Source organism: Pristis pectinata, chromosome 24 (assembly GCF_009764475.1).
Source record: "Pristis pectinata isolate sPriPec2 chromosome 24, sPriPec2.1.pri, whole genome shotgun sequence".
Classification (NCBI taxonomy): domain Eukaryota; kingdom Metazoa; phylum Chordata; class Chondrichthyes; order Rhinopristiformes; family Pristidae; genus Pristis; species Pristis pectinata.
In genome coordinates, this window is record NC_067428.1 from 33,116,859 (window position 1) to 33,144,329 (window position 27,471).

General features: G+C 39.0%; 1 protein-coding gene across 50 annotated transcripts in view; it reads left to right on the forward strand.

The window, feature by feature from the left end:
- LOC127582580 (mucin-16-like) overlaps positions 1-24,757 on the forward strand; it is a 92,650-nt gene extending 67,893 nt beyond the window's left edge. For 49 of the 50 annotated variants that reach the window (XM_052037962.1, XM_052037963.1, XM_052037986.1 and 46 more), the window contains 18 exons: positions 1,672-1,835; positions 2,540-2,566; positions 3,469-3,596; positions 3,687-3,754; positions 5,327-5,496; positions 5,758-5,784; positions 6,062-6,195; positions 6,286-6,353; positions 7,578-7,747; positions 9,392-9,415; positions 12,172-12,332; positions 12,421-12,488; positions 13,564-13,727; positions 14,337-14,527; positions 14,781-14,848; positions 16,503-16,660; positions 21,872-21,984; positions 23,425-24,757. In XM_052037962.1, the coding sequence (XP_051893922.1) occupies positions 1,672-1,835; positions 2,540-2,566; positions 3,469-3,596; positions 3,687-3,754; positions 5,327-5,496; positions 5,758-5,784; positions 6,062-6,195; positions 6,286-6,353; positions 7,578-7,747; positions 9,392-9,415; positions 12,172-12,332; positions 12,421-12,488; positions 13,564-13,727; positions 14,337-14,527; positions 14,781-14,848; positions 16,503-16,660; positions 21,872-21,984; positions 23,425-23,520 (1,999 nt within the window). In that variant the 3' untranslated portion in view covers positions 23,521-24,757. The remainder of the gene's footprint in view (positions 1-1,671; positions 1,836-2,539; positions 2,567-3,468; positions 3,597-3,686; positions 3,755-5,326; positions 5,497-5,757; positions 5,785-6,061; positions 6,196-6,285; positions 6,354-7,577; positions 7,748-9,391; positions 9,416-12,171; positions 12,333-12,420; positions 12,489-13,563; positions 13,728-14,336; positions 14,528-14,780; positions 14,849-16,502; positions 16,661-21,871; positions 21,985-23,424) is intronic. The other variant, XM_052037953.1, reaches the window with a different exon arrangement.
- Positions 24,758-27,471: the final 2,714 nt, after the last annotated feature.

Genomic DNA, 27,471 nt, shown 5'->3' on the forward strand with positions numbered 1-27,471 from the left:
TATTTGTGAACCTGACATTCACAAACTTTAGAACATAGAACATAGAACATTACAGCACAATACAGGCCCTTTGGCCCACAATGTTGTGCCGAGATTTTATCCTGCTCTAAGATCTATCTAACCTTTCCCTCCCACAGAGCCCTCCATTTCTCTATCATTCATGTGGCTATCTAAGAGTCTCTTAAATGTCCCTAATGTATCTGCCCCCACAATCTCTGCCAGCAGTGCATTCCATGCACCCACCACTCTCTGTGTAAAAAAACAAACCTTACCCCTGACTTCCCCCTTAAAATCACCTTAAAATTATGTCCCCTCATGTTAGTCATTGTCACCCTGGGAATAAGTCTCTAAAACACTTTTGATTTATCAAAAATGTTGACACATTAACGTCAAAACATTACAAACACACATACTTCATTCCGTTCAGTGGAACAGTGTCAAAGCCTCCCTGTTCACGGTTTTTGTTCAGACCCACCGTTTGTCTGCAGAGTCATCAGCCTCAAACTGGCCTCAGGGGCCAAAGTCAATTGCAGAGTAAGAAAGGCCATGCTCTTTGGCAACTGGCCTGACCAATCCCCTGTCCCCTTCACTGTCTGATCCGAGTACCTGAAGGTGCTGGGAACCGAGTTTGTAGGGGCCACCACATGAAGCAAGAAGTGTCTGGAGCAAATAGACAAGGTGAAGCAGAAGTTGGGAATGTGGAGGCACCAATTCCTGTCAAGGGCAGGCAAGAACCTGATTATCACGTGAAGGTGCTCTTGTTGTAGCTATACCTGCCACAGGTGTGGCCTGTACTCTGCTCCTATGCTGATCTACGTATCTTCCATTTCGTCATGAATCATGAGCATCAGGACATGATGCCCAGAACTCAAGAGAAAGAGAGAAAAACAATCCTGATGTATCCCTCAATCTTATAGCCTCCACTGTGTGTGGCTGCGTCGAGCTGTGCAAAGAGCATGAGTTCACAAAGACCAAGCGTCACTATATGCTGAGGTTCTACCTGTCCCTTGTGTTGTGAAGAATGGGCCTGGCCTCATTCTTCACAACACCATTCCATTCAGTTGGACCATGCCACACTACCTGTCCCTCATACAAAATCTGTGCAGAGAAACACCTTTGACCATAGCACTTAGTCTGCACAGAACGTCCTGGAGACCAGTGGGAGAAGGAGACGGTGGATCCTGTGGGATAGTTTCCTGAGTAGAACTTCAAAGTTATTTGGCAGAATGCCTCATCACCAGCGCTCCCAAACAAGCACCTAAACCTCTCATGGCTGGTGGTGAAAGGGACCCGTCCAAACAGATCCTTCACACACTGTCGGAGTCTCACCTTGAGGTGGCTGTGGTGCAAGTGAGGCAGCTCACCTCCTCCTTGTAGACCGTGTGTTTGCCAAGTAGGTCTGGACAGGGATGCAATGGCCTTTCTCAAGCTCCTTCCCAAGTAGCTGCGTAATATGAGACTCCTTGGACTGCTCCCAGGATGCAGACCATCTGTTTCAATCATTATCTCCTTTTTTCATATTTGAAACATTTTTAATAACTATTGTTTAAGTGAAATTATGCATTTGGTTTCATTAATTTGAGCAGCAATATTCATTTGAATCAACTCCACTATTACTTCATTGTTCTGTGGTAATGGTTATATAATTATTATTATTTTGGTTTCTCGCAGTGTTATAAGTCAAAAGGCCAAAGTGTATGCAATCTGTACCTTCAAGAATTCTGCCACTAAACAGATTGACAGAGTTACTGTCTATCGATACTTCAGTGACAATACGGAGAACCTTACTGCATTGGGACCTTATTTGCTGGACCACAAAAGTCTCTATGTGGATGGTATGATTTGCTTATTCTTTTATATAATACTGTGAATTTATTTAGGAATTTCAAGAGTCTGTGTTCATAGCTATTGTGCAAACTGTGTTCCAATGTTGCTGCCCTTTCAACAAATGAAATTTTCTTGAATTTACCTTTCTCATTGGATAGTTACCATATATCAGGTGACTGGAATTGGAATTGGTTTATTATTGTCACATGTACTGAGGTACAGTAAAAAAAACTTGTCCTGCATACTGTTCATACAGATCAATTCATTACACAATGCATTGATGTGGTACAATAACAGAATGCAGAATAAAGTGTCACAGCTACAGAGAAAGTGCAGTACAAGCAGACAAGGTGCAAGGCCATAACAAGGTAGATTATGAGGTCAAGAGTCCATCTCATCGTACTAGGGAACCATTCAATAGTCTTATAACAGTGGGACAGAAGCTGTCCTTGAGCATGGTGGTATGTGCTTTCAAGCTTTTGTATCTTCTGCCCGATGGGAGGGGGGAGAAGCAAGAATGTCCAGGGTGGGAGGGTTGATTATGCTGGCTGCTTTACCGAGGCAGCGAGAAGTGTAGACAGAGTTCATGGAGGGGAGGCTGGTTTCGGTGATGTGCTGAGTTGTGTCCACAACTCTCTGCAGTTTCTTGGGGTCATGTTTTCTGCGGACGGCAGAATGTTCTAACTAATTAAACTTTGTCTTCACTTTTCAGACTACAATGAATCAACATCTCCAACCAGTGAGTATGATTTCTGTTGGTTTCAGTTGTTAATGACTCTACCTCTTAATCTACAATTTTGATTCTTTAAATGTTTTGCTTTCTTTATAATTCTGTAACTTGACTCTTAAGATTGTGCTCTTCACTTCCTGTGCCATTGGGACATTACATCCCTTTCTCAGCCCAGCTGTTGCTGAAGCTCCCAGGCAAGCCTGTGTTGGAACTATTCCAGTCTGACCCCACACCTCCTGGCCAGCCTCCCTTGTTCTAATCTCTGTAAAGGCAAGGTTTTCCAAACCCCTTCTGCCTCTGTCCAACTTCATGTCAGTGAGATCCACACTGCTGTTTCACCCACATTGGACCTTGCTAAATAACCCTTTGATTTTAATATTGCCACTTTGTTTTCTAAGCACTCCAAGATCTCCAGGGCTCCTCCTGCCCTCTAATCCTCCAAGATTTCTGCCCTCCTCTTATTCTGGATCATGACAGAATATGATTGTTCTCCTGATGTGGAAGGTCTTCACAGCAGAGTTCTGAAGTTCTGTAATTCCTCTCTATCTGCCTTAAAGGCACATCCTGTAACTACTTTTTACACCAAACTTTTGATTAATTACTTTAATATATTCTTATGGGGTTTATTGTCATTTTTTTCTTCAAACGATGCTCCTATAAAATGCTCTGGGACTTCTTGCAATAATAAATACAAACTATAAATAATTATCCATGTTGTCATGCTCCCTTTTAACATAAAGAAATCCTTCAGTTTAAGCAAAGCCTGTTATTCTCAATTAAATGATGGAAAATTTAGGCAGGGTTTTTTGTCTTTGTTTTATTTGTACATTCCTTGTAGAACTACGAGTAGATGAGCAATGCAGTTGAGTTGTTCATATAATTACTCATTTCCTTTTTCTTGGTAACCACAGAACCAATTGGAAAGCAAACAACTGGGTTTAATGTGACCTTCACCATAACAACTTTGACCAACTCTCCAGCTCTAAATGACCCCTCATCACTGTTGTATCAATCAGCTTCAGAATCTATTACTGGGCAGGTAGGTCATCAACGTATTATTTATCAGAATAATTTGACAATTACTTAATATAGTTTTATGACTGAAATATTGCAAACCCCTTCCTTGCAGCTCAATACCATGTTCCAAAACAGTGATATAAAGACAAAGTTTACAGGCTGTGAAGTAATCTTTTTGAGGTAAGAGTTGTTCAATGTTGCCCTTATTCTTCACATCAGCAATGAACTTGATAAACTTGGGTTCAAGACACTGGTGTTGCCTCCACCACAAAGTTATCAATTTTATTTCACTTCACTGATCTTGCCCAGTGTCTTGGAAGAATTTCCCTTCTCCCAAGGTGATTCTTTATATTTGCTTCAATGTCTGATGGCCTCAGAAGTAGGAGTCATTTTTGTTATTTCTTTCAATAGTCTAATGACCCAAGTTCTTTATATGTCTTCAAGTTGCTTCCTTTAATCCAGTTTGCAATATAGCTTTCCGTATTCCTCTCTGTTAATGAATCACCAACCACTGGATACTATCATCAATATTTGTCATTAATAACCTTGCAAAACTTCCACGAAGTAACTGCAACGATGCCAGAAATCTGAGCTAAACAGAACATAATGGAAACTCCCAACTGTTTGAGCTTGCTGAGTATTTATGACATTTTCTGCATTTATAATGAATATTTATTTTGCATGTGAAAATTAAAACATTGAAGGTTCTGAAAATGCAAAAGAAACACTGTTTGGGTTTGTTTTATGTGTTAATGCCAATAAATGTAGTCCAAGAAGTAGTGTTTGTATCAGTCTCACACAGAGTAGGTGGAAGATGATGCCATCTTTCATAACCACTAACAAATTATCAGCAAATTACTCTGTGACCACCCAGTTATCACATGTTAAGTAACAGCATTACATTTTCAGTGAAGTGAATCCTGAATTAAATCACCACTGCTCTTACAATTAGGGTTTATTTCTGCATATTGAGTCATAGACAAATATGATGTAACATTCATAACACACACGCACCACGGAACGACCATCTCCATCGAGAGGTTGTAACTACTTACCAGATATTCAACTGTGTTCTCAAGTCTGAATCCTCCTCCATCATCTCTTGCATGTCACCATTAACCAGAGACTTCAATGGAGCAAGCACTAGAGCTATGACACCAAGTCAGAAGTTAGATAGTCAGCATCAAGTTACGAAACTGCTGATTCCCCACGGCCTTTCCAATGTTCACAAGACATTTTTAAATTGTTACTGCTTATAATATTTCCACACTTTTAAAACTTCCAAAAGAAACTGTGACTATTGGGTGATAATTGCCAATAAATCTAATTTTTTTTTACTTCTATTTCTCTGAATAAGTACATTTTATAACAATGGAAGTGTTACAGTTATAATTATTCTTATATCTGTAAGATAGAATCAAATTCACATATTTCAAAACTATACCTGATGTAGGGAATGCCAGACTCAATTCTGGCATCTGCAGTCTCTTCTGTGTCTCCATAAACTCAGTGATATAGTTGATATGCCACTGCCAAGGATTTCATTTTTCCAAATAGAAGTTTCAAAAAGATTAGGTTGTATTATGCATAAAATATTTGAATCTTTTAATTCATCTTTAAAAGTACCACTTTAAGCAAAGGCTTGTCTCCTGACATTTTTAAGAATCAATTTATAAACTGTGGTGCATCCTCTACCTTTATGTCACTGTATCTATCATATTTCATGAACATGATCATTTTCTTGTTTGGCAGTGTTGCAAGAAGTCAGGGGACCAGTGTGTATGCAATCTGTTCTTTCAACAATACTTCTGCTGCAGAGAATGTGGATAGAGTTACTGTGTACCATCAGTTCAGTTACAACACAAAGAACATCAGGGAATTTGGACCTTATTTACTGGATGAAAATAGTCTCTACGTGGACGGTATGAACGGTCTAATATTATACATAATACTGCAGTACTCATACCAGAATCTGGTGAGCAGTTTGTGTTCATTTAATCTGCATTCTGATTTTGTAGTGTTATTTTCAAATCACCTTCCCCACTGGGGGTGTGGTACTGTATTTTGTAACAAGTGCACAAAGTTCTTCTTGATTCGATAGGGTTAGTACACCAAATATAGGAAGTATTTTCAATCAAGTTCAGGAAAGCTCCAACTAATTAATAACGTTATAATCTTTTCAGATTACCATGAATCAAAACATTCAAATGGTAAGCATGATTTTAGTTGTTCTTGTTTGTTAATTATCATTTAAATTAGCACTCCTGATTGTTTTCCCTTATACTTCCATAATTAATTGGATTTTCGTTATCTTGTATGTGGAAGAGTCATTTAGTTAGACCATAGTTTGGTTTTCAATTATTTTCGGTTTCCCTTTTATGTCCTCTCCTTCCCTTTGTTTTGCATGATTTTGCTGTATGTCAAATGGCACTGCCAAAAAAATCTGCACTGCAACAGGGTTGTTCATTTATTTTTTCTTTTTGGCAGAAGTACCAAACAAAAGCCAATCTCCTGCTGGATTTAATGTGACCTTCACTATAACAAATTTGCCATACTTGGAAGCACTTCATAACCAGACATCGCTGTTGTACCAATCAGCTTCACTAACAATTACTCGACAGGTAGATGATGACAGCAATATTCATTAAAATTATTGAATCATCATTTAATATATTCAGCTCACTGAAATTCTGAAAATATCTTTCTTGCAGCTCACTACCTTGTTTAATAACAGTGATATAAATGCAGAATTTATAGCCTGCAATACAGTGTCATTAAGGTGAGAATTATTCATCATTTTCCTCATTGTTCATTTAACCAATCTATCCAATATTCAGATCCATCGGGAAACTCATCCTTGCCTCAGTGTTTCCCTCTGCAGAAACATTATTTTGTTTCATTTCACTGACCTTATCCAATATGCTTGAACTGATTTCTGTTTCAAATGGTTAGCTACCTTCTTTGAAATGCCTGATCGCTTCAGAATCAATGATCACTTTCCTTCATTTTAAAACATAAAACTTAGAACTATTTCTCCAGCTGCTTCCTTTATGCATTTTCAAATGTTCTTACATTGGCACTTCTCGCTATTTGATTGCATGCTATTTGTCAATATTTACTCTTTCAGCCATCCAAAAACATTTAAAACCTCCACCAAGGACAAATGTTTTTAGGCAGTCTCTGCAACTTACTCCAACATCCTCCTCTTTCAGTTACTACACTCATTATTATTGCATGTAATTTAACAGACTACAAATTTCTGGTAATGATTATGGTTTTATCTGTGATCTTGTCTCTTAAATTAAAATTTTAACTCTGCTTTGTCTTTAAATTCACGTGTGCCATATCTGGGTTTCATTTACAAAATCGTCCAATTGCATTAATTGGTCTTGTTGTCACAGCACCTTTAAACCACGGCCCATGAAAATCAAAAACTCCAAATGTGGGAAATCTCAAATAAAAACAGAAAATGCTTAAACACTCAGCAGATCAGACAGCATCTCTGGAAAGAGAAAAGAAGGGTCTTTGACGTGAAGCTCCTTTTTTCTTTTTCTACAGTTGCTGTCTGACCTGCTGAGTGTTTCTAGCGTTTTTTGTGTTGTGTTTAACAACATAAACGTTTCTCATTATTGGGACTTTGTTGTCTCAGTCAGTATATGAGCTTTCCACAAAGCTGTCAAAAAACTGTGCACAAAATGGTTGAAGATTTAAGTTATGAAAGCCATCCTTAAGTAAAGACATATTTCAACCTCCAAACCACATGAATGAAATTAAGGAACAATATTCATTTCAATTGCCTTCAATGTTCACTCTACCACTTCCTATCATATTTCATTAATATCATAATTACCAGTTTTGATGAAGGGTATTTGACCAAAATTGCTGACGTTCTCTCCCCTCTGATGCTGCCTGACCTGCTGAGAGAGTGCAGCATTTTTTGTTTTATTTTTGTTTCCCAAAATCTGCAGGTTTTTGCTCCAATTATATTTTTCTTATTCGGCAGTGCTACAAGCAGTCATAAGACGAAAGTGTATGCAATCTGTTCCTTCAACGATACTTCTGCTGAAGAGAATGTGGATAGAGTTATTGTGTACAATCAGCTCAGTTACAAGACGAGGAACATCACAGTTTTGGGACCCTACTCTTTGGATAACAACTCTCTCTTTGTAAATGGTATGAAATACCTGCTCATTTTACATTATCTCCTAGAAACCATTTTGTAACCTCAGTGTGTCCCTGTGTTCATGTATGAATGGATTGAATAATCTTCCTCGGATATCTCCAAATGGAATTTTTCTTAAATTCTGCTTTCCCATTGAAAGTGCAAAGCTGTGTTATTGCCTTGCAGATAGGAACAGTGGAACAGAAGTAGCCCATTTTCCCCTGATCCTATTCTAACATTGAAAGAGATCTTAGCTGATCTGTGGCCTAACTCCAAGCCCCAATCCTAACTGCCCATGATGCTATCAATGTTAGACTATAAAGTTGACTAGGCCATTTGCAGTATAGGACCCCAGATTTTATTCTCACCGCAAGTTGAATTCTTTACTAGTTTCACTCCTGAAAGGGCTGGGTCCATTTTATAAACAGTGCCCCTTAATCCTAGACTTCATAACCAGTGAAAACATTTCCTGTCTATTCCATTAGTTCCTCCTACTCTCTTGAAAATGGCAATCAAATCAAAACTTAGCCTTTTAGTTTGTGTAATCTCTCTCTGTAAACTAACTCCAGGGGTCCAATATCATTCTTGTAAACCTATGTTATTCTCCCTCCAAAGCCAATGTATCTTTCCCAAGATGTCGTCCCTCGAACTGTAATCTTCGATTAGATTAGACTAGTTTATTGTCATATACACCAGGGTGCAATGAAGTTTCTTGCTCGGACGAAGCTAAGAGGAGCTGCACGCAAAATGTCTCCATTCTCTGGCACCATTAGTTTTCACAAAACTCAAGGCGTAATCTAACTGAGGATTTCCACAACTTCTATCCCTTGTTGCCTCGTTCTCTGCATATAAAAGTAGGTGCAACACTAGCCTTACCTATTTATTTTCTGTTCTTGTCCATAACATATGAAAGATCTTGATATATGAATACCAAGATGTTTTAGGACCTCCTGTAGAAAATTCTAGATAAAGTGCATTAAGCAAATAATGGAGCTAAAGGCTGACAGTTCCCTGGATCAGTATCTTGGGATCTGAAAGAAAGTGGTTACAGAGATAGGGGATGTAATGCTTATGATCTACCAAAATGTCCTGGATTTTGGTGAGGTCCCAGAGGATTGGAAATTAATGTCACTATTCAAGAAAGAAGGGAAACTGAAAGCAGGAAACTATAACCCTGTTGCCTTAACAACTGTCAAAGGGAAAATGCTGGAATCCATTATGAAGGAAAGAATGGTGTGATAGTTATAAAATCTACAGTGTTCTCTCTACTTCCTTTAAACTCTGAGATGGAAACCATCTGTTCTTCCTTCCTCCATAATTTCCTTCATCGCTATTATTTTGCTCTCAAAACAATAATTGAGGTTGTAGAATAATATGTTTTTTAAATGGGCCAAAGGAAAATATTCCTTCCTCCACTGAAAATATTAATGCAAAATAACCAGTGCATTTGTTCACCATGTTCTTATTGTTATTTACAATATCACTTATCAGAATCTGTTTTAGTTTTTGATTTTTAAAAAAAATTGTTGTTCCTTAAAAACAGTGATCCATGGCTTTTATCTGTTTTATTGAGCTTAAAGTTTTTCTGATTTCAGTAAAATTATTGCACCAAACATTATCCTTACATTTAATTCCATTTTACTGTTCTTTTTCAGACTACCATAAATCAGCCTTTCCCAGTAAGTATCAGTTTTTTTTTATATTTTACTATTTGAACATTATGCTTCACTTTCAATGCTTATCTAGGTTTAATTCCATAGCTTTTATTTAGTACATTGGATCCATCAGTGAAGGACACAGGAATCTATGTATATATGTAGGTTATTTAGTTCCTTGAGTCTATTCTGACATTCAGTGAGATTGTGGCTGATTTGAATCACAACCCTGTTTACAATAGTTCTTTATAGTCTTTCTTAATAGTTGTGTTTTAGAGAATTTGGGAGAATTAGTTTAGTGGGGTTCTTTATCATATTCTACCCCATTAGCATCTTTTTATATTTAACAATGATTATGTTTTGGCATGGTATAAGGAGACCTTCAAGGTGACAGGGAATGGTAACCCTTTATGTTGTGATGTTGTTGTACACTCAACTCTCCTTTCCTTAATTTCTGAAACACCTTGAACGGTGTGGTTTCTGTATGCTATGTCCCCTTGTGGCTTCCTAGTGTAGCAACTTGCGGAGTGTGCAGAGTAATGCAATAGCTCTGAAAGGTGATCAGCAGCAAGAGGGCAGCACTTAGGCTGCACACAGGGCACAATGGTAAAACATAAATAAATATTCTCACAAATTATCTCTCTTATTTACAAATACTGCAGTTTCCAGCCATTAAACCTAACAGAACGATAAATTGTTAAAACTTTTAAATTGTTGCACATTGAATGTTTGGTGTTTCTTCGTGATTTTGTGAGTACTTTTTATCTGCTTAAACTGTTCTTTGTCGACTGCCATATAACTCCACCACAAATGCATTATTCAATTTTGCTCCTTGAACTAGATGTTCTTAGTTTTAATTTTTATTTGCATGTGCATTCGTACATGTGCAGTTCATAGGAAGGTAAACTCCTCCCCGTTCCATTTGTCCACATCATCTGGTTTGCATATCGTTTGCTACACCCCTGTGGTAATCCACCGTTCTGCTTTCCAGTTTAGCTTGACTGAGAAGCTACTGCATCTAATTTGTTTTCTAAATTATCTAAGTTGCTATGCTATCTAAGTGAGCTATCTAAGCTATCTAATTCTAAGGTTCTAAGATATCTAATTTGCTTTCTACTTGACTGAGATGCTATCTATTTTGCTTTCTAATTTAGCTTGACTGAGAAGCTATCTAATATATTGTTATTTTCAGACAGAGCATAAAACATCTATATTTACCTTTTTAATGCTTCATACATTGCAGTAACACACCGGTGTTTATTAACCATATTTCAAAGGGGTTTTTATATTTTATAATAGGAACTTAGAACATAGAACATATAACATAGAAAAACTACAACACAATTCAGGCCCTTTGGCCCACAAAGCTGTGCCGAACTTTAAAAGTAACTGAGGAAGGAGAGGACCAAAGCAGGAAGTGAAAGTTAGAAAAGTAACGTGAAATAAATAGGCAGAGGAAACAAAGGCAGGCAGCAAATAGATCAAACAAGGGAAGACTCACAATCTACATCAACATATTTCAAATATTGTATTTCCAAATTCGCTGATGAAACTGCAATTACGTACAGTTTTGGTGAGACTGCTCCTGAAATTCTGTGTATGTACAAGTTTATCTTATGAGGAGAGATTGAGTAGATAAGCCCAGCATTCACTGTAGTTTAGAAGAAAGAGAGGTGATTACATTGAAACTTACAAAATTCTTACGAAGCTCAACTTAGTGAATGCAGGGAGGATGTTCCCCCAGACTGAAGAGTCTCGAACAAGGGGTCATGATTTCAGAATAAGGGGCAACCATTGAAGATGACTTAGTTGGGAAATTTCTTTACTCGGAAGGTGGTGAATCTTTGGCATTCTTTACCTGAGCGAGCTGTGCAGGCTCAGTCATTGATTTCTTGATATTAAGGGAATCAAAGGATATGGGGACAGTAGTACACACTGGAGCTGAAGTAGATCAGTCACGAATCCACAAGAGGACATAGGTTTAAGGTGCTGGGGAGTAGGTATAGAGGAGATGTCAGGGGTAAGTTTTTTACTCAGAGAGTGGCGAGTGTGTGGCATGGGCTGCCGGCAATGGTGGTGGAGGTGGATACAATCGGGTCTTTTAGGAGAATGTTGGATAGGTACATGGAGCTGAGAAAAGTAGAGGGCTATGGGTAAGCCTAGTAATTTCTAGGGTAGGGGCATGTTCGGCACAGTTTTGTGGGCCGAAGGGCCTGAATTGTGCTGTAGGTTTTTCTATGTTTCTATGGTCTTAAAGAATGGCAGAGCAGTCTTGAAGGATCACATGTCCTACTCCTAATATATACTGTATGTTCTTACGTTGGGGTTTTATACAAGTGAGGTCACCAGGGACACTGAAAAATAGCAGAGTATAATTCTTGGGTCCTGTCAATGCAGGTCAATACTCCTCAGAATTGGTTCTTGTTGTGCATATTGTACATCCATCATCTAATTATTCTGATGAACTTGCTAATATCGAGGAGACTGCTTTGTGAAAACGACCCACTGCTTCAGCAGTTTTAAGTTTACTTTTATAGTATTACTATTGCTTCAACATTACTGTAGAAACTTAATGAAGGTCAAATGTTTTAAAAATCTGCAGTAACTGTCTAAAATGTAATTGGAGAAATATATTTTCCAACATGTTTCCCAATGTTAGTGCATTTTGTCATGTTTAAGCAATGCCTTTCAATTATCTTTATTTTGTGACCGTGACAAAAAATAGTGAAACAGATTGGCTGTAAAGTAGCATTGTTTATTTGATCTGTTTTCCTTTCTAGATGAACCACCCATTGTAGCTGTAACTCAACAACCAAATTTGAGTCAGAAACCCCTGTGCTTTAATGTGTCTTTTATCATCACCAACCTACCAGTCAGTTCAGTTCTACTTGACCCAACCTCACAAGTTCATCAGTCCGCTTCACTTAATGTCATTCGTCAGGTACCTCTGAATATATTAAAAGAATAATTATTGAAATAGCTTACCTAGTAAGTGATAATGATAATTAAAAAATATATATTTCTTGCAGCTTAATGCCATGTTTCGTAACAGCAATGTACGTACAGTATTTTCAGAATGTACAGACATCTCCCTCAGGTAAAAATCCTTTATCAGCTCTTCCAGATTTGAGGACCTTGTAGACTTTTACTCCTCTATAGCTCTGAGTGCCAGGTTTAGTGCTAATACTTAAATGGTGTCTCAGTATCAATGTGATTGATGATATGTTTAATTTATTTGTTGGATTACAGTGGTTTTTTTATTTAGTATTGCCGTTTTACTCCACAGTATTATTCAATCTAGGTTATTAGGCAAGAGTTCCATGGTAAAAGAAATATCCTAGAATGTTTTGCTTTGTATCTTCGAAAAAGGGTTATTTATCATTGATTGGTAAATCTGGATATGCTTCATTGTGGCATTAGTACATTGTATTTCATCAGACTTAATTTCAGAGGCAGAGCACAGTGCCCCCATACATTCCACAGAGCATTTAACATTGTTGATTCAGGATGAATTTCAAGGCAATTATTTTGATAAAGATGAATAACAGTCATGTAAATTCAATATGACCTGATAAAATAAGTATTTATCAATAGAAATAAAAATATAGTTAAACTATGTGACAATGAAAGTTTTGATGCGATGAATGCAATAAGCTATCTGGGTCAGCCCAGTTTTACCTGATCAGACACATTCCCCCTCCCACCCTCCCTGAAGCTTAACAAGCTTCTTGTGTCTCCTTCCCGGTTATGACAAAAAGATGTTCAACCTGAAACATCAACTCTGTGTCTCTTCCCAAAGATGCAGCCTGACCTGCTGAGTATCTCCAACATTTTCTGTTTCTAATTTAAATTTTGAGCATCTGCAGTTTTTATTCTTTTTCACAGTACAGCTGGGTGAACCTGTGGCTATGTATAACCTGTCCACGTGTAACTGTGACAGGAGTTGGGTAATCAATGGAACTGATGTTTGGAGTTAGACTAAGCACCCGCTCCCCACTGCATACAGCATTCAGTCCTAAGGGCCAGAAACATATGTGACATAACAGGAGGGTGGGAGTGAGAACCAGACTGTATTAAGCTGGCTAAACTATCTTTAAAGATATGCAAGTTAGTGTTCTATAGAAACTAAGGGCATTATTTGTAAATAACATTTCATTTAATTTGTTTGACAGCATTACAAATGAGGGCTTTGTGCAAGTGCTTGCCGTCTGCTTTTTCAAGAATGATTCTCAGGAGGTTGATAATGTTATTGTGGGGCAAGCATTCAGAGACAGAAAATATAATGTCTCCAGCACCACAATTTATGGATTTAACGCTGATAGTCTTCAGATTACTGGTACTTACCTTATTTTATTCATATGCTGTATATATTTCAGTAAGTCCATACATATCAGCATGGATGTAGTTTCGAATTCATTCTCATATGCACTTACTCTTACTCTACCCATTGAATTGTATCCTTAACTATTGAATAGATAAAGTTTTCTGTGTGTCAAGATAAAATGTATTAGTTTATTTAATAAACTAAACATATACTAAATTTTATAGTACATTTTTGAAGGATACAATTCGGTGAAAGGCTTATTATTCTATTAGTTTAACATAGTGAATTACTAACTGACAAATATAAGAACCTAAGAAAGAGAAGCAGGAGGAGGCCATCCAATAATCTCACAGATGATCTTATACCTCTGCACCACTTTCCTGTGCTAACCTCATATCCCTTAAATCTAAAAATGCATCAATATCAGTTTTTGACTATTTAGATATTTATAACCTCTTGCTTAAATTAACTTTTGTGTCATTGCTGCTTTTTTTGTTTTGTTTTTTTTCGAGATAAGAGGTGTTAACAGTGAGGATTGTAAACATTAGATATCAATGTTATACTTGACTGTAATTGTTTCTGAATTAACTCCGGAGAAATATTAAAAATGTCTTATTTTAGGCTGCGAGGAACCAAAGTCTGCTGCCACAATTGCCACACCTTTAGAAGTGACTCTGCCATCAATTTCAGAGCGTCAAGGCGATCTCACTTTTGAAGTTAACTTCACAATAATAAATGTCAACTTTACAGACCAACTCCAAAATTTAACTTCCTCTGAATATACAACACTGAGAACCAATATTTTGACAAGGGTATTGATTTCTGCTTTTGTTAATTTCTTAGACATAAAAATATGTAAAAGTTCCTGTATTTTTAATGACAACATCTTGAAGAAAATATTTTATGTACTTGATCTATTTAATTTTAAAATAGTTTAAATGTGACAAACAGATGTGGTAAATTTATTTTGGTCCATTTCATTCCATTTTAGCCCAAATTCATTTAAATTATTATTTTACATGTTTAAAAAAGACTTGGCTAACATTTACTATAAATCTTTTACAGATGTTAGAGTTATTTACAAAAAGCAATCTGGAAGAAAGTTATAAATTCTGCCGTGTTACTGAATTAAGGTAAGGAAAATAATTTTGTAATTTATCATTTTGTAAAGGCATTTAGAAATCTATTTCATTATTAATAATTAGCCATTTCTTCAACTTTTCAAATAGTATTTATGGCAATTTTAGTTGTTCTTAAGTGTCACTGAATGTTCTAAACTATTAAACTATAAAAATGGCCTTGCAGGTTTTTTACTGGAGACAATGCTTGCTGTCAAAGGCTTGTCGGGGTGATTTGGGGACATTATCTCAGTGCAACTTCCCCTGAGACCCATTCGCTGCTGAGGTCTCACGAGGACTCACCTGATTCCTGGTGAATGCAGGGAGTCAGCTCAATCAACCCTCCACATCTGGGCTGGGTGATGAGTTCATGTAGTGAGTCTGGATGATGGGCCGAATCAAGTTCAATTCAGCCCTATCTTTTACATAAATTGAGTGTGGCAACTCGTTGCAAGCTGCTCTCTGCACATCTACCCGTTACTTCTATTATAATCGTTACACTTTATTCTGTATTCTGTTATTGCTTTTCCCTTGTACTACCTCAATGTACTGATATGATGAACTGATCTGTATGGATGGCACACAAAACAGTTTTTCTCTGTACTTTGGTACACGCGACAATAATAAACCAATTTAATTGGTGTTCAGGTTTAATATAATGCTAAAAGAGAAAGGATTTTGCATTCAGTGGAAACTTTTTGTTAGAATTGGACTTCCTTGTAGACTTTCTCTGGGTTTTCCCATGGTCAGTTCCATTCAGACCTTGACTCATAGAGCTCACTCCTCAGTTAGCATTATGGAATGTTAACCACTCTATATATGTGTGTTAGCATGTCATAATCTGCCTCCTCAGAGGAAATACAGCCCACTGATCCTGCCAGATATGCATTTAGAACTCATGATTGACAATGAATTTCCAGCCCATTTTATCAGCACTTCCGAACTGACTGGTCACCAAAAGCTGCACAGAGATTGAATGAGAAGTGTCAGTTATAGCATTTAATTCAATATCAAACCAGTTATAGGAAGTAAACTGGCAAGGGGGCAAGAAAGAGTGAATTTTGAAAGAGAAACAAGAGACATAAAGAAAAAATGACATTGTTTAAAAAAAACTCTAAAAATAAATTAAATCTGAAGTACAAGATTCTGCTTGTTAAGGTTAATTTTCAGAACCAGAAAGTTTGTTTGGCAACAGTTAAGACTGATCATGTCATTAAGAATTTACATATACTCTGAAGGCCATGTCTTAACATCTGCCAAATTCAGTTTGTATCTCAATGGTGAATCTTTTGGTGAGATATCATCTTTAAGCCATTTTTTCAAGAGCAGGGCACTTCCGAATTTATGTATTTAAATATGCGTGTGGTTACTGGGAACTGCCGTTCAATTTACAAGGTAAGAATGGTGAACATTGATATTCCTGCTGTGAAATCTGTTTTCTCCTACATTCCAAAGACATACGGATTAGGAAGTTGTGGGCATGCTATGTTGGCACCGGAAGCGTGGCGACACTTGCAGGCTGCCCCCAGAATACTCCACGCAAAAGATGTATTTCACAGTGTGTTGCAATGCATTTGCGACTAATAAAGATATCTTATCTTATCTTACAACATACTTTTAGTAAGAAATTTCTATTGACATTATCTTAAATTTTGATCTCCCCCAACAGCCCAGGATCAGTGAAAGTTTCCACTTCTTGCTTCTTTGACCCTGTTAGAGAAACTAGTAGAATCACTCAAGAGAGAATCAGATCAGAATTTGCAATGGGAACAGATGGGATAAGATGGCTTGGCCAATTTCAACTTCGACGAAGTAGTTTATCTGTGGGTACGTATTATTGCTACTTCTCTTTATCAATGTAGAATAAGTAAATATGTAAACCTATCTGCAATTGTTAATATAAGGCAGGACCAGGCAAAAATAGATTTGGAGCAGTTGCTTTCAGGTGAAACACCATCCCATAAGTGAGAGTCTTTTAAAAAGGGGATAGTGTGAGTTCAGGGTCAACATCGTCCCATGAGGGTGAAAGGTAAGGATGGCAGGATTAAGGATCATGGATCTTTTGCATCTTCGTTAGCCATGGATGAAGTACTGGATGACTGGTGAACAGAAAATGTGGTTCCTTTATTCAAAAAGAGCAGCAGGGGTAACCCAGATCATTATGGGCCAGTGAGTCTTATATCAGTGGCAGGAAAATGATTGGAAAATATTCGAAAGTAACAAGTAAACTCCCTCATCATGCTTCTGCACAATTACGTATTAAGGCATCAAAGGGTCAAACCAGATCTCATTTAACATGTCCATGAATACAAAACAACCCTTGTTACATTCTTAACATTTGCTCATCCCGTGTCTCGTATTCACAAGATCACAAGATCACAAGATCACAAGATAAGGGAGCAGAAGCAGGCCATTCGGCCCATCGAGTCTGCTCCAAGGAAAAGGGAAAAAGAAATGGGGTGGGAAAAAAAGAGAGAGAAAAAAAAACTATTCTAATCCCATTTGCCAGCCTTATCCCCATATCCCTTGATACCCTGACTATTTAGATATCTGTCTATCTCCTCCTTGAACACCCCCACTGATCTGGCCTCCACTGCTGTGCGTGGCAAGGAGTTCCACAATTTCACCACCCTCTGGGTAAAGAAACTTCTCCTCATCTCTGTCTTGAAACTGTACCCTCTAATTCTAAGATTGTGCCCTCTGGTCCTGGACACGCCCACCAAGGGAAACAGCCTAGCCACATCTACTCTATCCTTACCTGTCAACATTTTAAATGTCGCTACGAGGTCCCCTCTCATCCTTCTGTACTCCAGCGAGTACAGTCCAAGAGCCGACAAACGCTCATCATACTTAAGCCCTTTCATTCCTGGAATCATTCTCGTAAATCTCCTCTGAACCCTCTCCAACGTCAGCACATCCTTCCTAAGATGCGGGGCCCAAAACTGCGCACAGTATTCCAAATGAGGCCTCACTAGCGCCCCGTAGAGCCTCATCAACACTTCCTTACTTTTATACACTATACCTCTCGAGATGAATGCCAACATAGCATTCGCTTTCTTAACCACCGATCCAACCTGGTGGTTAACTTTTAAGGTATCTTGTATAAGTACCCCCAAGTCCCTTTGTACTACCGCACTATCAATCTTCTCTCCTTCTAGATAATAATCTACCCGCTTATTTCTGCTTCCAAAGTGTACAACTGCACATTTCTCAACATTGAATCTCATCTGCCATTTTCTTGCCCATTCTCCTAAACTGTCTAGGTCCCTCTGCATTCTTTCTATTTCCTCTATGCTCCCTACTCCTCCACTTATCTTGGTGTCATCCGCAAACTTAGCCACACAACCATTTATTCCATCATCCAAATCATTGATGTACAAGGTAAAAAGGAGAGGCCCCAACACCGACCCTTGCGGCACACCACTAGTAACCGGTAACCAACCAGAACGAGATCCTTTTATTTCCACCCTTTGCTTCCTGCCAACCAGCCAATTCTCCACCCATTTTGCTACCCTGCCCATAATTCCATGACCTCTCATCTTATTAATCAGTCTCTTGTGAGGCACCTTATCAAAGGCCTTTTGAAAGTCTAAATACACAACATCTACCGCCTCTCCCTTATCCACCCTACCTGTGATTTCTTCAAAAAACTCCAATAGGTTGGTCAGACAGGACCTCCCCTTCACAAAACCATGTTGACTAGGTCCTATCTTGCCTTGCGCCTCTAGGTATTCGGTAACCTCCTCCTTGAGGATAGACTCCAATAATTTTCCCACCACTGACGTCAGACTAATAGGTCTGTAATTGCCTTTGTGCTGCCTCCCACCTTTCTTATATAACGGAACTACATTCGCTACCCTCCAGTCCTCCGGAACCATGCCAGAATCTATCGATTCCTGAAAAATAATCGCCAACGCCTCCGCTATCTCCACAGCCACCTCCTTCAGAACCCGGGGATGCACCTCATCCGGTCCGGGAGACTTATCAGCCTTAAGCCCCTTTAGTTTTCCAAGCACCTTCTCCCTATTAATCTCAATTGAACTCAGCTCCAATTCGTGAGACTCCTGACTAATGGGCACATTGCTTATGTCCTCCACGGTGAAGACCGATGCAAAATATTCATTCAATTCCCTTGCCATCTCACTATCATCCATTATAATACCTCCTGCACCGTTATCAATTGGTCCTATGTCAACCCGTGTCTCTCTTTTATTCCTTATGTATTTAAAAAAACTCTTAGAATCCTTCCGAATGTTGTCCGCCAGCTTCCTTTCGTAACTCATCTTTGCTTTCCTAATGACCTTCTTAGTTTCTCTCTGCAGATTTTTAAAATCGTTCCAATCTTCTGTTTTCCCACTAATTTTTGCTACTTTGTACGCCGCCCCTTTTGCTTTTATTTTATCCTTCACCTCCCTCGTTATCCACATCTGTGCCTTTTTTCCATTCAAAACCTTCTTTTTTCTTGGAATATATCTGTCCTGCATTGTCCTTATTTCCTGTAGAAATTTCTTCCATTTTTCCTCTGCCGTCCCTCCAGCTAACTTACTCCTCCAATCAATTTGGGCCAACTCATCTCTCATACCTTTGTAATTTCCCTTATTCCACTGAAATATCGATACACCAGTTATCAGCTTCTCCTTCTCAAACTTGAAACTAAACTCAATCATATTGTGATCACTTGTTCCCAGTGGTTCCTTTACCTTTAGTTCCCTAATCACCTCGGGTTCACTACACAGCACCCAATCCAAAACAGCCGATCCCCTGGTGGGCTCCTCAATAAGTTGCTCCAGAAAAACATCCCTTAGACATTCCACAAACTCACTCTCCTGAGTACTACCGCCTTGCTGCATTTCCCAGTCCACCTTCATGTTAAAATCCCCCATAATTATCTTCACATTGTCACTCTGACATGCTTTTTCTATCTCAATCTGCAACTTATGGTCCACTTCCTGACTGCTGTTCGGGGGCCTATATATGACTGCTATTATTGTTCTTTTACCCTTGCTATTTCTCAGCTCCACCCATAAGGATTCCACCTCCTCTGACCCAATGTCCTTCCTTTCTATTGATTTTATATCGCTACTAACCATCATGGCCACACCTCCCCCTCTGCCTACCCTCCTATCCTTCCTATATACTGTATACCCCTTGACATTCAGTTCCCAATCACATCCATCATGAAGCCACGACTCAGTGATTGCAACGATGTCATATTTATTAACCTGTAGTTGTGCCACTAGGTCATCTACTTTATTCCTGATGCTACGTGCATTTAAATATAGTATGTTTAGACTGGTATCTGCTATTGATTTTATTGTACCTCTATTGATCAGCAGATTATCCTGACTTTCTACCTGTCCATCCTTCTTACTATCTTCGCTACCTACTATCTTAGACATGTTCGTGTAGACCTCATCCCCTATCCTAACATTCGGTATCCGAACATCCTCATCCCCGATCCTAACATTCTGTATCCTAACATCCGGATTTGTTGTACTTCTATTATTCAGTAAATTATCCTGACTTATCACCTGCCTGTCATTCTTGCCATCCTCAATGGATTCGTTTCTATACACTTTCTCCCTCACCTTAGCATCTTGTAACCTAGCATCCTGGTTACCATCCCCCTGCCAGATCAGTTTAAACCCTCCCCTACAACTAAATTAAACATTCCCGCCAGGATATTGGACCCTTTGGAGTTTAGATGCAACCCATCCTTAGCAAATAGGTCTTGCCTCCCCCAAAAAAGGTCCCAGGTATCCAAGAATCTCAAGCCCTGCCCCTTGCACCAGTCACTCAGCCACGCATTTAACTGCCAGAGCTTTCTATTCTTCCTGTCATTGATACGCGACACGGGTAGTAGTCCTGAGATTACTACCCTTGAGGTCCTACTTTTCAACCTTCTCCCTAATGCCTTGTATTCCTCCTTCAGGACCTCTTCTCTTTTCCTACCTACATCATTGGTACCTACATGTACCAAGATTTCTGGCTGCTCACCCTCCCCCCTCAGAATATTCTCGACACGGTCTGTGATATCCCGTACCCTGGCACCAGGGAGGCAACACACCATCTGAGACTCATTATCGCTATCGCAGAATCTCCTATCCGTACCCCTTACTATCGAATCCCCAATAACCACTGCATGTCTCTTCCTCTGCTGGACCACAGTATCAGACACGGTGCCAAGGTCCTGGCTGCTGAGGTCTTCCTCTATGAAGTCATCCTCTCCAACCGAATCTAAAATGAGATATCGGTTTTTGAGGGGGACTGCCACTGAGGTGCTGTCTACATAATCTTTATAACTCCTGTCTATCTCCTGCTCGCTCTCCCTAACCAACCGAAGGTCATCCAGCTGCTGCTCCAGACTCTCAATCCGTTCCTTGAGGAGCCGCATCTCGGTGCACTTTGCGCAGATGTAGTTATCAGGGAGTCTGGTCGTCTCCCAGGGGCCCCACATCTGACACTCCAAACACAACACTAATCCCAGATGCATACTGCTGAATATCACTGAGCTCAACACTAAACTAAACTAATAACTCACCCCTCTCTATAATCTCGCCTCTTTCCCGCCGAAGCCCGTTGAGCCAAAGCCCAACCCACTCTGCTCCCTCTCACTCCACTGCCCGCTCCGACGCTGCCCGCTAGATATGCTAGTCTGCTTTTTAAATCGCCCGCGCGCTTCCGGGTGACGTCACGCGCCTGCGCAGTCACTCGCCGCTGTCCCGAACGCTAGAAAGAGAAAAAAAAAACCTTGTTATTTTCCGGCAATCTCCGCTCTCTCGTCGCTGGAAAGAAACCCTACCCACCCAACCTTCTTGCCCATTCCGACCCACACTGGTTTCTGGATTACAGTGCATTAAATCTTAAATTGTTAACTTCTATTTCAAGTCAATCCTTGCTCTGACTCCACACTTTTGCATAACATATCCTCAAATAAGTAGAATGGTGTATTAACTGGATGATTACACCTAATAAGCCATAATTAAAATATTATGTTTTGTATAATTACACAGTTATAATTTGTTTATTTCCATGCAGCTGCTGTGTCACCTGTTACTTCCAACAGAACTGAATTGCCGTATTGGGCCATCATAGTTATAGTATTAGCCATTCTGCTGGCTTTGTTTTTCCTTATGATTTTGGGCTGTTTGGTAAGTACATTCAATTCTTGTACTGATATATCAACATGCCTGAAGCACTGTTACATTCAGCTGCTATAAGCTGCTCACTAATTACAGAATTCTTTGATAAAATTAAGCAAAATAGCTAAAAAGATAATTTCACACATTTACCCAATAACTGTTGTGTCAACTGATGGAAATGTTTGCCCAAGACGATTAGAACTAATCCCAGAATTGCACTCAAAATCAACAGTTTCTTCAAGGTGTAGTTTTGCCATGAGGTGTGGGAGCTGTATCCGATTGTTCCAAAACCAGAAATGATCTTGAGGGCATTTTAAAAAAATCATGATTTCCAGATCATTGTGTGTTTAACTTATTTCCGTAGATATCTTATTCTTTTAAAATGTGATTCCAATCAAGGATGGCATTCCCATTAAATAAAAGTAACAGTTTACTTACCTGCAAATGTAGGTTAGCGGGAATCAAAAATAAATAAAGTGCTGGAAACAGGCAGCATCTGTGGTACGAGAAACTGAAGTAACATTTCAGTTGTTGCTCTGACATCAAAAAGCATCTGCAGTATTTTGCTTTTCCAACTGTAGAAGAAGCATTGTCAGCAAAGGCAAAGACGAAGAAAAAATGGAGCTGGATTAGCACAGTGAGGTGCTGACATTTTCATATGCCATTGCAATTTGTTCCAATGACAAACTGGGTGTCACACAGCATCTCTGTGCACGGAAATTGAACACCAGACAAAAGGCTTTCAGTTTCTGGCATTTCCAGATAGTTTTACCCTCACCTGTAGAGCGCAACCTCAGGCAGAGCAACAATGAAATAACTGACACTGTAACAAGAAATACAATCAAATAATAAAATATTCTCACATAAAGAGAGCTTAAGCACAGTGGTGATGTGATTCAGGTTAAAGGTACATGCATCCATTCCCCTTTCATGCAACTTTGCATGGACGACAAGCTTAGGACATAAAATCCACCTGCTGAATCACCAGCTAAGACAACTGAACACCTGTTCATCACTCCAGTCTATAACATAAACCCAGGGGAAATCTGGTCATTCTGAAGCACCCCAGTCAACCCCAGAGTATCTCTGCCATTTGCAATGCCCCTTCACTATGTCACTCATACTTCATTTCCTGAAGAGATGACCATTCAACCTACTTTCTAAACAATGTTAGAAATATATAGAGCTGGATATATATTGATGAGTTTGTTTTCTTAGCATACACCACACATGGTTTAACTTTGTAGAATCTTTCCTAACAGAAAGAGCAGAGGATTCATCCTAATTTGTAGTTCAAAATGATCAATCAAATATCAATCAAGTTATTTCTGATTTTCTTTTCTTCCTACCTTGTTTCCATGAGCATGTAACTTGTAAACTTACCATGCTTAAATATTGTAATACTTCATGCATAACACTCTTCAAATAAACATTATCATTTCCTTCCAGATTGCATTATGTATAAAGAAGAAGTTCAGTGGCTTCTACAATATGTTACAAGATCCTTTTGGAATCTACTATTCTCATCTGGATGGAAGGAAGTAGTTCTTGCACTTGAAAGTTAATCTTTCTAATATGATCATTGTAATACTTAAGATTGTGGATAATGAAATTTTGTTGTAGTATATACACAGACAAAAACAGTTTAATATATTTTTTGACTAAATCACCTTGAGCAGCAATTTTGGCCAAAGTTTTATTCTTCTTTGATTTTGTTCGGAGAAAAGCAGTTGCCTGAATCACCTGGATATAAACATGCAATTCTTTTCTGAAAAGATCTTTAAAAACAAAGTTTGGAACTTTTCTCAAAGAGTGAAAATGCTGTTCACCCTTCACAGTTTCAAATATAAATGAGCTACTGCTGTTAAATTTCATTAGTCAAAGGATGCTATTTTTATATCTGTTCCTGCTACTGATTTGGTAACACATAAGTAGAGGGGGAATATTTAATAAATTTCTTGTAGTTAAAGGGAAATAAAATTGGTATATTGAAATAAACCTGTATTCACAAGCACATTTTGTATTTGGAAAATGATTTAAATTTCACCTCAAATTTTCACTTCTGTGCCACTGACACTGGATTCACAAAAGTAAGAGGGCCCCTGCCAACTCAGGTCAGCCTCTTCCATTTTGTCTTTTGCTCCTGACACCACCTCAAGCTGCAGCACCATCCAGAGCCGAGCTACGAGCCAATAGTATTTATCAGGTCCATCTGGTTAGTTACTGGAACAGTGCTCACAGTTCATCCATTTTATATAAACGAGGCTCTGTGCTGAATCGAGCTCACACCCCAGACAGCACAGAAATTCTTCATCAACTTGATGACCATTCTGGATGTGTTAATTTTGTTTCACAATCTCTCCATATGTAGGAGAGAGTTGACTGCAAACACATTAAGCAGCTATATACTGAGAACAATCAATATTTAAATAATCTGCACTTCATTTGATCGTAAATATGTACTTAAATGTAAACATTATGTCTGTGATTCTACTGTTCCATTATATATTTATGAGAAATTGTAGGGATGATTCTGCAGTTTACTGATGCCCTTGGAGAGGTGCTCAAAACAAATATGCCAGCAAAAGTGGGCATAAAGTTTTAAATTACAGAATCAGCCCTCAGAGAATTAAAAATGCATTAGTTTTGATAATCTAATAGTGGAAAGAATTTTACATAACTGCCATGTATCAGAGTTTTATAATTATTAATTTAAACAATATTATTGTATATTATTGTGAACATGTTGAGATTTCCTAACCCAATAAAAGCCATAAGTGTTTTAATGTCTGAGTAGTTCACAGTACTTTTAAAACAACACAAAAATATTTTGTTTTGTTCAGAGATTCTTTTACAGTTGGTGAAAAGATTTTCTTCTAAAACCTTGAGACTTCAGCTATTTGTAGGTTTGGCATTCACATTACAAATGGAATATTGAGGGTTTAGAAATGATGTGCAACAGAATCACCAGGAATTTGTCCAGTAATAGGAAAGACAAATGCAAACTGCAACTTCAATATTCTATCACATAGTGCTGTACTTCAATTGGTACATGAGCAAATAATAGAATTAAGACACTTATATCAAGTGAATGAGAGTTAATAACAAGTCAAGTCAAGTTTATTGTCATGTGCACAAGTACCGTGAGGTGCAGGGAGAATGACAAACTTGCTTGCAGCAGCATCACAGGCATATAGGTTCAAACAATACACAGAATATAAATTATACATAAATTATACAAGACAGTGAAGAGAAAAGAAAAGATTGCAAAACAAGGCAGTAGCCCAGACAAAGACACAATCAGAGACAAGTCCATAGTAGTGCAAGAGGAGTCCATAGTGTTCCATTGCTGAGGTAGGGTTAGGTTTGTGTGGGTTGGTTCAAGAGCCTGATGGTTGTCGGAAAGTAACTGTTCCTGAACCTGGTGGTGTGGGACTTCAGGCTTCTGTACCTTCTGCTCAATGGTAGAAGTGAGAAGAGGGCATGACCCGGATGGTGGGGATCCTTGATGACAGCATATATCATACTTAATGGAAAATATCTCCTGGCCCCTTCTGTGGAAGTGAAATATCAGGACGCGCAAAACACAGAGTAAGGACAGGTGATAAAAATCTCTGTCCAAGCCTGCCTTTTAAAATTATCCATGCCACGGATCCAGACACAACATAGGCCACCCACAGGAAAGAAGGTTTCGAAAGAAGCAACATGCACAGTATCTGTGCTTTTAAGGAGAAAAGAGCCAAGTTGTTGGAGAGTCCAGTATATGTTCCATAAGAGAGTGTTAAATGTGATGTGAGGAGTGTGGGTGAGTGCTGAGCATTACTTTCACTGTGTAGCTGCCTTGGGTGCTTACGTGATGGTCTGTTGCACAACTCGGAGCAGAAGGAGAGGGGTGGGCCTGAAGGGAACCAAGATGTGACAGGATACTCCAAAACCCAAGGAGAATAAGGCCTTTTGCCTGACAACAGCATTCCCAAATGGGGAATGATGTTGCTACAATCAACACTCCAGGAAACAACAGGTTGAGGAGTTGACTATCTGGCCCTTCTGGCATTCATCAAGATCATGCCTGATCTTCTGTCTCAGGTCTACTTTCCTGCACTAAATTGGTAATTGGTTTATTATTGTCACATGTACCGAGGTACAGTGAAAACCTTGTCTTGCATACCGTCCACACAGATAATTTCATTATATCAGTGCAACAAGGTAGTATGAGGTAAAACAATAACAGAATGCAGAATAAAGTGTTACAGTGACAGAGAAAGTGCAATGCAGGTAGACAATAAGGTGCAAGGTCATAACGAGGTAGATTGTGAGGTCAAGATAACATAAGAGTCCATCTTGTCATACTAGGGAACCATTCAGTAGTCTTATAACAGAGGGATAGAAGCTGTCCTTGAGCCTGGTGGTACGTGCTTTCAGACTTTTGTATCTTCTGCCCAATGGGAGGGGAGAGAAGAGAGAATATCCAGGGTAGGTGGGGTCTTTGATTATGCCAGCTACTTTACTGAGGTAGTGAGAAGTAACTTGGAGGGGAGGCTGGTTTCTGTGATGTGCTGAGCTGTGTCCACTACTCTCTGCAGTTTCCTGCGGTCACAGGCAGAGCAGTTGCCATACCAAGCCATGATGCATCTTGATAGGGTGCTTTCTATAGTGCATCGACAAAAATTTCTTGAGCCTCCTGAGGAAGTAGAGGAGCTGGTGAGCTTTCTTGGCTGCAGCGTCAAAGTAGTTGGACCAGGACAGGCTGTTGGTGATGTTCATCCCAGGAACTTGAAGCTCTCAACCCTCTTGACCTCAGAACTGTTGATGTAAAAAGGAGCATGTGCACCGCCCTCCTTCCTGAAGTCAATGGCCAGTTCTTTTGTTTTGCTGACGTTGAGGGAAAGGTTGTTGCCATGACACCATGTAACTAGGCTCTCTATCTCCTTCCTGTACTCCGACTCATTGTTATTTGAGATACGGCCCACTACGGTGGTGTCATCTGTAAACTATGCTCGCATCTCTTGATTCCTTTAATATCTAAAAATCTATTGATCTCCATTTTGAATGAACTCAATGACTGAACGTCCACAGCCCTCTTGAGTGAAGAATTTCAAAGATTCACCACCCTCTGATCCAAAACAGTTCCGTTCATCTCAGTCCCTTATTCTGAGACTGAGACCCCTGGTTCTAGGCTCCTGGACCAGGGGAAACATCTTTCCTACATTCACCCTCCAGTTCCATAACAATTTTGCACATTTCAATAAGGTCACCTCTCATCTGTCTGAACTCCAGCAAGTACAAATCTTCTCTACTCAATCTCTCCCCATATAGCAAACATGTTGTCCTTGGAAGCAGAGGGACAAACATTCAAGGCATTCTCACAATGCCAAATTTATCCTTTTTAGATTAAAAAAACACACCCTACACAATATTCCGGATGCCAAACCCTTTTATAATTCCAGTGAGGCATCTGTATCTCTGTACTCAATCCTCTCCTGTAAAGGGCAACAT